At 54.3% G+C, this 13162-nt stretch overlaps 1 protein-coding gene and 1 pseudogene across 4 annotated transcripts; one reads left to right on the top strand and one right to left on the bottom strand.

Moving 5' to 3' along the window:
* The first annotated feature begins 2 nt into the window (after positions 1 to 2).
* On the top strand, positions 3 to 12841 carry SLC5A6 (solute carrier family 5 member 6). Of its 3 annotated transcripts, none has more exons than XM_079792395.1 (17): positions 3 to 318; positions 701 to 765; positions 5606 to 6142; positions 6446 to 6511; positions 6850 to 6901; positions 7053 to 7120; positions 7691 to 7845; positions 8247 to 8387; positions 8575 to 8704; positions 9183 to 9271; positions 9666 to 9778; positions 10105 to 10172; positions 10582 to 10668; positions 10807 to 10988; positions 11199 to 11302; positions 11543 to 11658; positions 11985 to 12841. In XM_079792395.1, exons 3-17 carry the CDS (start codon positions 5747 to 5749, stop codon positions 12135 to 12137), a joined length of 1920 nt encoding a protein of 639 aa, XP_079648521.1. In that variant the 5' UTR covers positions 3 to 318; positions 701 to 765; positions 5606 to 5746; the 3' UTR covers positions 12138 to 12841. The 3 variants fall into 3 exon arrangements, with proteins under 3 accessions (XP_079648521.1, XP_079648522.1, XP_079648523.1); XM_079792396.1 differs by lacking the exon at positions 3 to 318 and adding an exon at positions 386 to 452; XM_079792397.1 differs by lacking the exon at positions 3 to 318 and adding an exon at positions 427 to 448.
* Positions 834 to 4354, bottom strand: LOC307111600 (nascent polypeptide-associated complex subunit alpha-like; annotated as a pseudogene). The gene has a single exon. The product of its transcript is annotated as a nascent polypeptide-associated complex subunit alpha-like (transcript).
* Positions 12842 to 13162: the final 321 nt, after the last annotated feature.

Below are 13162 nucleotides of genomic sequence, written 5' to 3'. Positions count from 1 at the left end.
GCGGAGACTAGGGGGGGTGCAGGCCGGTTGGCCCGGCTGGACTAGGGGTGCCGCTGCCCGCCGAGGTCCACTTTCTTCTCCGTGCGCCCCAGGCCTCGTTAGGGGAAACTGGCCTGCCCCTCTCCTGCTCCCGCTTCCACCCCCGAGAGCCTTGCGCCGGGACGCCGAGGGCGCGTCTCCGCCGGGTCTCTGGGCTACACCGCCAACCCCCAGGCGACATGGCGGGGCGGGCAGGGGCGGGGCCCGGCTCACACCCGGCGCGCGTGCCGCGAGCCAGCCCTTGGCGGGCGGCCAGACCCAGGCGTGGAGACCCGGCAGGTGGGCAGGTCGGGGGCAGCCGGAAGGCTGTGGAGCACCGCGTGGGAGCGAGGAGGGCGGGACCGAGAGGCGAGGGGGCGGGGTGCCCGGTGCCCAGTGCCCGGCGCCCGGCGCGGGTCCCAGGAAAATCGTAGGTGCGGGCGACGAGGTGGTTGGTGGTCCTTGCCACCCCGCCCGTGGAGGGGAGGTGGGAAGCGGGAAATAAAGAGGATCGGAGCGTGGAGGAATGGAGGGCGAAGGGCGAGCCCTGGCGGGAGGAGACGCTTCGGGCACCCTGTCCCCTTCACCTCCGTCCCGAGAGCACGCGGGGGCAGGAGCCCTGGCGCGGAGGTCGGGGCGGGAGAGATGCGCCCCTACAGCCGCGTCTCCTTTCCCTTCCCAGAAAAGGGGAGCGATGCCGACCTCAGGTAGAACGGCGGGACCTCCTAGCGCCGTCTGAGCCACGAGGTAAGGAAAGGGGAGCGCGGTCCTAGGGTGCCCGGGGCTCTGGCCAAAGGTGCGGGGCGGGGCCCTAACCGGTTTGGCTCAGTGGATAGAGCGTCGGCCTGCGGACTGAAAGGTCCCAGGTTCGATTCCGGTCAAGGGCATGTACCTTGGTTGCGGGCACATCCCCAGTAGGGGGTGTGCAAGAGGCAGCTGCTCCGATCTTTCTAGCTCTCTATCCTTCTCCCTTCCTCTCTGTAATAAAATCAATAAAGTATTAAAAAAAAAAAGTGCGGGGTGGCAATGCTGAGGCCGAGAATTAAGGCCTTAGAAAAGAAAATTAGCATTAAGTTGTAAATTAAAAATTAACATTTTAGTGAGGGCCCCTAAAGCCTTTCAGACCTTGAGGAATTCTAGGCACAAGATTTTGAAGGAATCTTTTTGGGACGCTTGGTCCCGCTGTGGCCCCGTATCCTTTGCAGGAGTCCAAGCAATCCAGTGTAGTTTGTGACTGAAGTGAGGGTAGGGGTAGGGTGGTGGAAAAGATTATCTTCCTTGTCTTAGGCATTTTAAAAGGGGCCCACAGCCAGCTATCTGTGCCCTGTGTATTACAATTTTAATGAAACATCTCAGTTCTTTTGACTCACAGTCTTTCAGAGAGATACAAGGCCATAGGGTTTGGATCAGTGTAGAATTGTTAGCCACTACCCTGTTCTTAGAATCATGTCTCATGAAGGCTTTTTTCCTGGGTCCAGTTTTTTTTCTGTCTTGTCTAGATGGCCATCTAGGAGGGTTCCCCATGCTTATCAGAAAGCCCTGTCAGTTTTCTCCAGCTGTCTCCATTTCTGTATGCCTGTGTTCTAGTTTATACTAGAATCTTCCTTTCTCCAAATACCTGCCTATCCATATCACTGACCCTTTACCACTACACCTTCTATTTGCACACAGCACCATCTCTTACTTTCCAGTAGTTCCAGTCACCTCTATCACAGCAGTAAAAGATTTGCTAGAGGAGTGAGAAAACTCAATGTTGCAATCTACAAAGACCCAGGGCATCTTTAGGTTAAACCACAGTGGCCTACTGGGAACATTGTTCCGAGTACTGACATTTGTACCATGTGATACAAGAGTTGCCAGCTTTGATTTCCTCTCTCATTGGCCCCAGGAGTTTCAGAGTTCAGGTTTCATTGGTGCGAGGCCATATCTGTCAGTCCAGCAGGCAACATCTGCCCAAGAACACAGTGTGGGAGAGCCCGAAGACAGCCAGGATCTCCGACTGGGCAAGAACAGAAGGCTTCGCGTATAATGATCTGTGTCTATTTTTAAAAAATATATTTTTATTGATTTCAGAGAGAGATAGAAACATCAATGATGAGAGAGAATCACTGACTGACTGCCTCCTGCATGTGCCCCACTGGGGATGGAGCCTGCAGCCTGGGCGTGTGCCCTGACCGGGAATTGAACTGTGACTTCCAGGTTCATAAGTCAGTGCTCAATCACTGATCCATGCCCATCAGGCATGATATGTGTCTAGACTAGTTGAAATCTAAACTTTGTTCCACAAATGACTGACTACAATGAACATTCTCTTTCTGTCCTAGTTAGTAAGGATTGGGCCACTGGTGAAATTTTAGTAATTAGGTTGTGTGTGCCGTGAGATGAAAAAGGTTGAAAAGGTAGGAAAGTCTCTAAAGACCACGTGGTATACACGGAGAGTGGATGGGTGGGGCAGTCACTAGACCTGGGTTCTAATCTAGCCTCTGGCGACAATCAGCCCTGTAGTTTGAAAAGATCAGCGTTATCTCAGCCTGGTGTCTTTGTAAATGAGGGTGTTGCTTAGTGATCTCTTAAGATCCCTTTAAGTTTTTAAATACTATGATCCTGTCCTTGTTCTAAGCACAATGGCATATTCTTTGAGGATTAGTATCTCTTGTTTGGGAGTCAGAAAGGTAACTTTCCCCTCTTTCAGCCCCTCCTTACCAGTTCCCTCTAGGACACAGTGCCAAGTGTGACTTAGAGTGAAAGCCTAATCCATCTAGGAATGTTGTTGCCTGTGAGCTCCCTGCTTCCCGTTCTGGAGCTAGAGTTTGAGGGTCATCAGGAAATAGGGCCATTTGGATCACAGTGATTGGTTCCCTGAAGGGGCCAGAACAAACAGCTGCTGAGTTTCCCTTCGCCTTTCAATTCCTGATCTCAGCAATAGCTGCTTATATAGAGCCAGACCTTCAGTCTGCCTAGCTTCAGACACAGCTTCTCCAGGCAGCTCTGCCTCAGACCGGGATTGCGTCTCTAGGTAAGTTGTCTGCCCCAGCAGGGTAAGACCACTCTCCCTGGCTGTTCCCCTGGCCCCAGCTCCTTGGCTGGTTTGCTTCTCCCCCAAGTGTTCTATGATCCTAACTCTGAACTGCTGGACCCAGCACATTGCCCTCTCACTGTTTATTAAGAAGGCATAACTTTATTAATGATAGAAACAGGACAAATTTCAAACCAAGCTGCAGTTGTTACTCTTTTGAAACTCAAAAAAAAAAAAAAAAGTCCTCATTTTTATTTTTTAAAGAGTGTTTATTTATTTTTAATATATTTTTACCAGAGGCCTGATGCACGAAATTCATGCAAGAGTAGGCTTTCCTTCCCCCAGCTGCCGGCACCGGCTTCCCTCTGGCACCCAGGACCCTGGCTTCGCTCAGGCTGCCAGCAGGCACCCAGGACCCGGGCTTCCCTCTGGCCCCGGCTTCATCCGGAATGACGCCCGATCTAATTAGCACATTACGCTTTTATTATTATAGATTGATTTCAGAGAGGAAGGGAGAAGAAGAAAGAGCGAGAAACATCAATGATGAGAGAGAATCATTGATTGGCTGCCTCCTGCATGCCCCACACTGGGGATGGAGCCTGCAACCCGGGCATGTGCCTTGACCAAGAATCAAACCCAGACCTCCTGGTTCATAGGTCAACTCTCAACCACTGAGCCACACCAGGTCGGGCAGTCTTGTTTTAATTTTATGTCCTTAACTGTCACACCTGTTTCATCAACCTCTTCCTCTTCAATTTTGTACAGTTGGAGTCTGTGTTTTATTTAATGTTTGAGACAGCTTCACCTTAAACTTGAATTTCTCAGCAGCTGCTAGTGGTGCTTGTTGAGATAATCCTGATCTTGGCTTCCCCAGAAACTATGTAGATATCTGAAGCTGGGCTCTTATAGACGTCTGGTTTTATGATGACAAAGAGGATATTCTTAGATTTCCAGATAGTGACCCCAGGAACCCCCGTAACCTGTTGAAGACCCAGGTTGGACAGAGCCTTCCGTGCCTTTTCATTGATTTCAGCTGCTGCTGCCAGCTGGGCTTGGGTGGCCTGTGTGGAGTCTGTTCCTCGGGCTCTGCCACTGATTCATCACTGTCAGATTCTGTTCCAGAGCTGGTCTCCGCCGGGGCTGTGGCCACTCCTGCTGTGCAATAGGGATGCTTTGTGTGGCTTCACCCGGCATTTTGTGCAGGGAACCCCTCTCACTTTTGAATCCCACTTCTCTTCCATGATCTGCTATTGATTGTGGTGTTACAGGTAGAGGAGCTGAGAGATAAGTGGCAGGGCTAGCAGTGTTGGGGAGAATGGAGTGGTTGACCTGGCGATGCCTGGAATGGAGTTTGGGGCTGCCATGGAGATGATCTCATTGGGATGGGAATCAGTGCTGAGAAGGGGTGCTGTCAGCATGATGAAACTGGGAATCGTGGGAAGAGGGAGTTGAGGTCAGGGGAACGGAGAAAACCATGCTGTTATTAGTCTCCATTTCTTCTTTCCCACTGGGCTGTGGCGCCAGGTTGGGCTCTGCTGGCTTAGTATATTGTAGTGACTGGGTCTGTGCCTACAAGTGGGGGCTGAAGCAGAGAAATCTGATAAAAAACAGGGGCTAGAGTTGATTTTTCTTTTGTTATGGGGTGGAGACCTAAGAAGGTTCTTGTATTTCACAGCTGTGGATGCTCAAAAAGGTGTTGGCCAAGTAGTTATCTCCTGGTGTTACTGGGGAGAGGAGGAGACCTCGACTCTTATCTTGAAGGAAAAATTTCAATCAAGAGACAAAATGTTGCCCTGACCAGTTTGGCTCAGTGGATAGAGCGTCGGCCTGCGGACTGAAAGGTCCCAGGTTCGATTCCGGTCAAGGGCATGTACCTTGGTTGCGGGCACATCCCCAGTAGAGGGTGTGCAGGAAGCAGCTGATCAATGTTTCTCTCTCATCGATGTTTCTAACTCTCTATACTTCTCCCTTCCTCTCTTTACAAAATCAATAAAATATATATATTTTTTAAAAGAGACAAAATGTAGAGAAGCAAGCAAGAATTTATTGATCGCAGTAAAAACATACTTAGGGCAGTGAAACCAGGAAGGGCATGGAAGAAGCAGTAGGAGAGCCTAGGCTGGGCTGCTTTGGCTCCCTGGGCAGTCAGAGGAAAGAGGGTCTTGGATCAGGTTCGGGGGGTGAGCCCAGGGCGAGTTGCTGCTGCCCTTTGCTCCCCTGATTGCAAGTCTCATGGGGTCCCTTTGAGGTCAGGGGATACGTGCCTGTGGGGGAAAAAGAGGGGAAGGGAATGGCACAGGCATGCTCGCTGGAGGGAGAGCGCACTGGGACCTTCTGTCTCAATTCCCTATTCCACGTGTCCTGGAATTGTCCTCGCTTCTTACTGTTCTGTAGCATTGGCTGTCTCACTCTGCTGCTTCCTCCCTACTTTTTTCAAACTGAGACCTCCCAGACTTCCAAGGCCTGCCACCGAAGTGGCTGGTCCAAGTTTGGCGGGTATGGGACTCACAGGCCTGCAGTGGGGGGCCACGAAGGCACGATAGGCCTGGCGAGCAGCTGATTCCTTTGCAGGTCACCCTGGACTGTGCCCCTTGGTGGAGAAGGAAGACTGAAACCTGCTTGAGAGCCAGGTGGTAGCCGCTGGCTTGCCACTGCCCAGCCAAGTGGCAGCCCAGGAGCAGCAAGTAGCTGCAGGTCATAGACAGTGAGAACATGAGAGTGGGGGTGACCACCTTCGCTCCTCTCTCCCCTGCCTCAAACACAAGCACCGTAAAATCCACCTCCTTTTCCCCTGTGGACTATGTGGTCTTCGTCCTGCTGCTGGTTCTCTCCCTTGCCATTGGGCTCTACCATGCCTGTCGTGGCTGGGGCCGGCATACCATCGGTCAGCTGCAGATGGCGGACCGCAAAATGGGCTGCCTTCCCGTAGCGCTGTCCCTGCTGGCCACCTTCCAGTCAGCTGTGGCCATCCTGGGTGTGCCGTCCGAGATCTACCGATTTGGGACCCAGTATTGGTTCCTGGGCTGCTCCTATTTCCTGGGGCTGCTGATCCCTGCACACATCTTCATCCCTGTCTTCTACCGTCTGCATCTCACCAGCGCCTATGAGGTAAGCAGAGAGGAAGGGAGGAGCACATTGAACCCTCAGGCTCTCGGGGAAGGAGAGGAGGAACAGGGCACAGATGAGGGATCTGGAGCCCCAGATTGCCTCTGCCTCATGAGAGTGACAGCACCATGTCCTGTGTTCATAGGTTCTTTCTGGTGAGGCCAGATTGGGGGAGGAGGGTGCTGTACTGAGCTGGGCCAAGAGTGGATATGAATTGGATATTCCCTTGTGTTTCTGGACCTCTTGAGGGAAATTGGGGGTGGAATAGGGACGAATACCTTCTTCTTATTTTTTTATACTACCTAGTACCTGGAGCTCCGATTCAATAAGACTGTGCGGGTTTGTGGGACCATTACCTTCATCTTTCAGATGGTAAGTAGAATGAGGCTAGAATTGAGCCCGAGGCATGGGAGGGGGACCTGAACTCAGGCATGCTGAGGCAGTTGGAGCCTCCCTGCTCTCAAACTGGCACGTTTAAAATTCCTGCTCGGGCTCAGTGTTACTGAAGCCCCAGAGGCATGCTACTTTCCGTCCCTTCAAGTTCCAGCACGGAGAGCAGGGTGGCAGCAAGCCAAGCTTTGGCAGAAGGGAGAGGGTAGTGAGCCTAGGGGAGAGGAGGCCGTTGGGATATTGGAGCTGAGGTCCATCTTTCCTCCTCTGCCCACCCTCATCTCCTCTTCCCCTCACGTTCTCCTTTTCATACCCAACAGGTGATTTACATGGGAGTTGTGCTCTACGCACCATCACTGGCGCTCAATGCAGGTGAGGAGTCCTAGCCCCTGGCTCCCAGGCTGGGGAAGCTCCTTTGGGAGGGCAGGTGACCAGATACTTCCTGTCTTACCTGGGCTTCTCTGGCTTCCCCTCCTGGCAATCCTCTCCCAGAGACACAAGTGTGACTTTTATCTCTTTACAGTGACTGGCTTTGATATTTGGCTGTCAGTGCTGACCCTAGGCATTGTCTGTACTGTCTACACTGCTCTGGTAAGTGCAGGAAGTCTTAGGGGCGGGAGGAGAGATAAAGTAAGGAGGGAATGGGAAGAAAAGGAAAAGAAAGGATGGGTGAGATAAGGAGGTAGGAGATGGTAAGAACATAGTTGAGCCTGCGGACCAAAGAGTCCCAGATTCAATTCCGGTCAAGGGCAGGGACCTTGGTTGCAGGCTCCTCCCAGCCCAGGCCCCCATAGCTCATTCAGGAGGCAACCAATTGATGTGTTTCTCTCACATCGATGTTTCTCTCTGTCTTTCCCTCTCTCTTCCACTCTCCCTAAAAATCAGTGGGAAAATATCCTTGAGTGAGGATTAACACACACAAAAAAGAATATAGGTGAGAAGGTGGAATAAAATGAGATGTAAGAGATGGGATGGGATGGAATTATGGTGGGTGGGATGTAGTAGAGGGGATGGCAAATGAAGGTAGGGGATGGGGTGAAATGATGTCAGCGGGGTCTCAGTAGTTGTGCCCCTGGCAGCAGTACAGTACCCTTGCTGGTGGTAGGGTGTCCTTGGGTGGTTTTGAAGACATTTGTGTCAGGCATGCGCTTTTTCTTACAGGGTGGGCTGAAGGCAGTCATCTGGACAGATGTGTTCCAGACACTGGTCATGTTCCTAGGGCAGCTGGCGGTTATCATTGTGGGGTCGGCCAAAGTGGGCGGCTTGGAGCGTGTGTGGGCTGTGGCTTCCCAGCATGACCATATCTCTGGGATCAAGTAAGTACACCCCTCGTGCCTACGGGTCTCGCGCCTGGAGCTGGACCTACCCTAGAGTCTGAGCTCAGGGTTGTAAGCGGAGGGCAAGCTGTGGAAGCCTGAGGTGCGGCACTGAGACAGGTGGGAAGCCGGCACGGCAGATGTGGGGGCTGGTCACGGTGTGGCTGGTGGTTAAGGGGGTTCAGGATGTTTTTAGTACCTGGGATGAGGCTGCAGGTTGGAGAAATGGAGCCCTCCCTCCAACTTGCTACCCTCTCTTGGGTCCAGCCAGTGCTTGCCTTCAGCAGCTCCTTAGCCCTCACAGTGGGGTCTCTGCTCCCCGCTGAGCCCCGCCGAAGGAGAGTGCGGAAGGCCGGGTCTCTCTAGGGCTATGGCACAGGGACCGGTGGCGTTCATTGCAGGCTAGATCCGGACCCTTTCGTGCGGCACACTTTCTGGACCTTGGCCTTCGGGGGTGTCTTCATGATGCTCTCCTTGTATGGGGTGAACCAGGCGCAGGTGCAGCGCTACCTCAGCTCCCGCACGGAGAAGGCTGCTATACTGTGAGCACACGGACAGGAGGGCGGGAGCAAGGGCTGGAGGGAGAGAGTGGGCCCTAGGTCTGGGTGGGGACAGGATGTCAGAGCTCACAGCCCCCCTTGGGGTCAGGACGTGAGTCTGCTTTTTGGGGCTCGGGGACATGCTTGAGGGTATCTGTTAAGCCCCTCTCTCTCCCCTGGCCTCTTGCAGCTCCTGCTATGCGGTCTTCCCTTGCCAGCAGCTGGTCCTCTGCATGAGCTGCCTCATTGGCCTGGTCATGTTCACCTACTACAAGGAGTATCCCATGAGCACCCAGCAGTCTGCGGCAGCGCCCGACCAGGTGAGAAGGCCTTCCTGGCCGCCTTCTGTGCCAGGAAGGGTCACCTGGGCCCCTGAGGAGGAGTGTCTGGGCGGCTGCAGGAAGGACCCCCACCCTGGGCAGCAAGTGGATTTGCGTTCTTTTCCACTCTGGGATTCTCTCCATTTGGTGAGGATCACGTGGCTCACCCTGCTGGGTGGCTCACCATGGGGCACATATGCCTTGCTGGGAGCTGCCACCACCTGGTCTCATGTAACCCCCCACAACAGCCTCCCTTCATAGAGAAAAGAGGCTCAACAAGGCGGCTGGTGTGTTGGGGTGCGAACTGCGTCCTCTTTCCAGAGTCCATTTTCTCTCTTCTTACTGTGGGGTCACCCTCAGTGCCTGGCCCTCTTCCTGATGATCCGGCTGGCTGGGGCACGTACAGGGGGCTTCCTGTGCGTCCTGCTCTGGGGAGGGGCTCCCCTCAGGAGAGCTGTGCATTGTGTTCTGCCCGCAGTTCGTGCTGTACTTTGTGATGGATCTCCTGCGGGACCTGCCCGGCCTGCCTGGGCTCTTCGTTGCCTGCCTCTTCAGTGGCTCCCTCAGGTATCTCTGACCCTTTCCCTCGGGCTCGGCGCAGCTGACCCTGCTTAGTACAGAGTGACGGGCACAGGGGACGATCCCTCGTTATGCCATCCTTCTGGGTGATGAGGGGCAGCTCATCTGTGTAGGACGGAGCATGTCCTCTCTGGAGATGCTCCCTTCTTTGATAAAGGAGTCTTCTTTTATTTTATAATAGCAGTTGATCTACAGAATAAAACCTGAACCCCACTCAGAAAAGGTCACGTGCCCTTACCTTCCGGGCCTCTTCCTCGGCTGCCACCTGGGAGGAAGGTTTTTTGGCTGCACGTGTCCTCTACCTCCAGGGCACTGTCCCTCAATAGCCTCCCTTGTTCGTTTGTTTCTCTCGGTGCACCTGTCTTTCTCTTCCTCCTTTCAGCACCATCTCCTCTGCTTTTAACTCACTGGCAACTGTTACGATGGAAGACCTGGTTCGACCCTGGTTCCCTCGGTTCTCAGAAGCCCGGGCCACCATGCTTTCCAGAATCCTTGGTGAGATGATGCTTCCTCCTCTCAGTCACGTCTTGCTCGGATTCGCCCTAAGCACTGTCACGGTGTGCTTTAAAGCACCAGCTGTAGCCGGGCTCAGCATTCGCTGCTTGCCGAGTGGTGCACACAGCCTCGTGCCCAGCTCAGGGCACTTCCCGGGGTCTGAGTCAGGGGTGAGGACAGGGTGGGAGGGACCTGGAGTCGAGGCATGGAGTGTGTGCCCTGTTTCCAAGGACACAGAGGTAGTGATTCCTCTGGGAAAGACTTTGCTCTGCTTCCCTCCCCTTTGTAGTGTGCTAACCCACCTGTTTCCTCCCTTCTCTTCCCAGCCTGTAGTTATGGGCTGCTTTGTCTGGGAATGGCCTATATCTCCTCCCAGATGGGACCAGTGCTACAGGTAATGAAATGACTGTGGGGGAAGAAAGCCATTTGGGGGAGAAAAGGAGCAGATTGAAACTGGAAATTGAGGAGGTAGCTATTGTGAAGGGAATGACCTAGGGGCAGGCATCAGAAATTCTGCTTTGATGGACTGCCTTTAGCTGTAAACAGATTCAAGTAGCCGGAAGTCCCAGGGTCATTCCTGGGGCGTTGTTGGCTCTGAGACGTCTAAGGATCAACTTCAGAGGAGAGCCCAGAGCACTTTCACTTTCCCATTCCTGACGTCTGAAATCCTGACCAGGAGCATGGGGGCGGCTCCCCGGTCAGAGAGCTAGGCGGGCAGATCCGGCCAGAGGGCTCTGAGGCCATGCTGGTGAGGCTGGGGTCGCTGAGCCTACGTGTTCTCTTCCCAACCCTGTTCTCCACAGGCAGCCATCAGCATCTTCGGCATGGTTGGGGGGCCGCTGCTCGGACTCTTCTGCCTTGGGATGTTCTTTCCCTGTGCCAACCCTCCTGTGAGTGACCGTCCGGCTCCCTGTCACATGCAGGGACAGACCTGGGAGATGGCTCGGCAGGGCCGTCACCATGAGTGCTGGGAACGTGTGGAGGTTGGTAGGGCTGGCATTGTGACGAGAGTGTGCCGTCTTTGGCAGGGTGCCATTGTGGGCCTGTTGGCTGGACTCATCATGGCCTTCTGGATCGGCATTGGGAGCATAGTGACCAGAATGGGCTCTGGCATGGCACCCTCGCCCTTGAATGGGTCCCACTTTTCCCTGCCCAGCAATCTGTCCACCATCGCCAGGACCACGCTGATGCCCTCAACCACCCTCTCCAGGTGAGTTGGGCCTCACTAGCTTTCTCCTTGGGGAGCCTTAGGGAGAATAGCTCATTTTTGAGGGGTTTCCCAGGGGCCCTGATAAGGAATGGGCCACCAGAAACCCCAGGGAAATGTTGGATCCCAGGAACCTAGGACCTGCAGGTGAGTGGAGCCAGGTGGCCAAGGAATACCCTGTCATGGAATTGTCCTCCCCCTCCGTCTCCTCAGGCCCAGCGGACTGCAGCGGCTCTACTCCCTGTCATACCTATGGTACAGCGCTCACAACTCCACCACAGTCATTGTGGTGGGCCTGCTTGTCAGTCTCCTCACTGGTGAGAGGGTGTGGGAGGGATCACCCAGGAGAGGATGGACAGGGAGGGCACTCAGGGAATCTGGACTTTGTGGGGAGAATTGACCCCACCTTCTGGGCTCCGGGTATCTTTAACCATCAGGTTTCTTGGCTGAGCTCCAGCCAAGGTGGGCAGGGCTGGAGCTGGGAGCCCTGAGAACAGAGGGCTTTCTGGGTTGTGTACACTGGTTACCTGGTAACACTCAAGCACCTTGACCTTCAGGGGGAATGCGGGGCCGGACCTTGAACCCTCGGACTATTTACCCCGTGTTGCCAAGACTCCTTGCCCTCCTGCCTGTGTCCTGTCAGAAGCGACTTCACTGCAAAAGCCACAGCCAGGTAGTGCCCTTATTGTCCAGATTGCCCCCCTCCTTCCCTCTCCAGACCACCGCCGGACCTTCCGGGGTCCCTTCCATCCCTTTGCTTCCTCCCCCACCCAGCGCCCCTTTTTCTGGTATTTGCCTCAGGAGAGCTCTGGCCTGGTGGGCAGAGGGGTCTGAGCGGGGAGAGTGCACCGGGTGCTGGCCTCTCCTCCCCGCTCCCCTCATGCTGCTCTCCCTTCCTGCTGGGCTCAGAGCAGGGTCTCTCACCTTTTCTGCTTGAGTCGCTTCCCCAGCCCTTTGTCTGCTGCTCCCTATTTCACTCGCTTTGCTCTGTGTCTGCAGGACTTCTTTGGGGACACCACAGTGCTCCCCGAGAAGATGAGTAATGGGATGCTGAAGGGCATCAGAGACAAGGAGGCCGTGACAGAGCCTGAGGAAGGCCCAATCCACCCAGGGAGCAGCCCTACCTTCGTCGTCCAGGAGACCTCACTGTGATCTGGACTCGGGCACCAGCCTCAGTCTACCCTGTGGTACAGGGGTGCACACTTGGTGTGTACTGCAGGGGGCTGGATGACCAGATGACCGAGCCCACACCAAAGGACTCTGTAATCCTGGGGGGTCTGTGCTAGAGGCTGCCAGGCCTTGGAGGTGTGAGGATGGGGCAGGGCGTTGCTGGAAAAGAAGATACAAGGGAATCCTCTGGGGAAAGGATAAAGTTCCTTTGAAGTGGGTGGAGCCCGCAGCGCAGGTTGCAACTGCCATGGGCCTGTTCTGGCAAGGTCGACCACCTCCACCACAGAGTGCTGTTACTTCCCATGTGCCCCAGCGAAGCCACGGGGCCCTGTGACTGCTTTCAGGTTATCGGTGACTCACAGGCCCCTCTGTTCTTATCTGTCTACCTCCATTCTTGAGAGGGAGGTTTTGCTGTTCCTGGGAGGCCTCTCAGAACAGACAGGTACATTCATCTCCTTTGTGTAGAGTAGGGGAAGCGTTCTGCCCACGTCCTCCAGCCCCACGTCCAGTGGGCACTTGGGAATGGCGTAGATTTAATCTAAGGAACCAGGGCATGACCAGCTCCACTGTGGAGTGTCCATCTTCACTCCTGAGCCACACCACCCTAGTATTTTGTTACTCATGCTCCTGTTTCCTTTTGGAGTTCCTTTCCCACATATCTTTGTTCCTAGGGAATAAAAATTGCCATTGGATCTAGAATCTGGGCTCCTGTTCTTTCTGCAGCTGCTCTTGTCCGCCCCAATCCCATCCTGGGAAGAAGCTTTGCTCTACTTCCCTCCCCTTTGTAGTGTGCTAACTCGCCTGTTAAGAGGATAAGAGCCTTCATTTCCCATGCACAGGTCTTCTAAGGAGAAACAGGAAACTCAGTCTCCGTGAGATTTCAAGTCATGTATGTCCCTGGCGTGTCTGCAGGTGGCAGCATTGTGCTCATGCTCATCAGGGTGGGAGACATACTCTCTCCCTGCAGCTTCTCATCCCTGTGGCTCAGTCTGTCCCTTGTCCAGCCC

The sequence above is a fragment of the Cnephaeus nilssonii genome (assembly GCF_951640355.1).
Source record: "Cnephaeus nilssonii genome assembly, chromosome: 15".
In the NCBI taxonomy this organism is placed as follows: domain Eukaryota; kingdom Metazoa; phylum Chordata; class Mammalia; order Chiroptera; family Vespertilionidae; genus Cnephaeus; species Cnephaeus nilssonii.
This window is presented reverse-complemented; position numbering and strand designations above follow the sequence as displayed.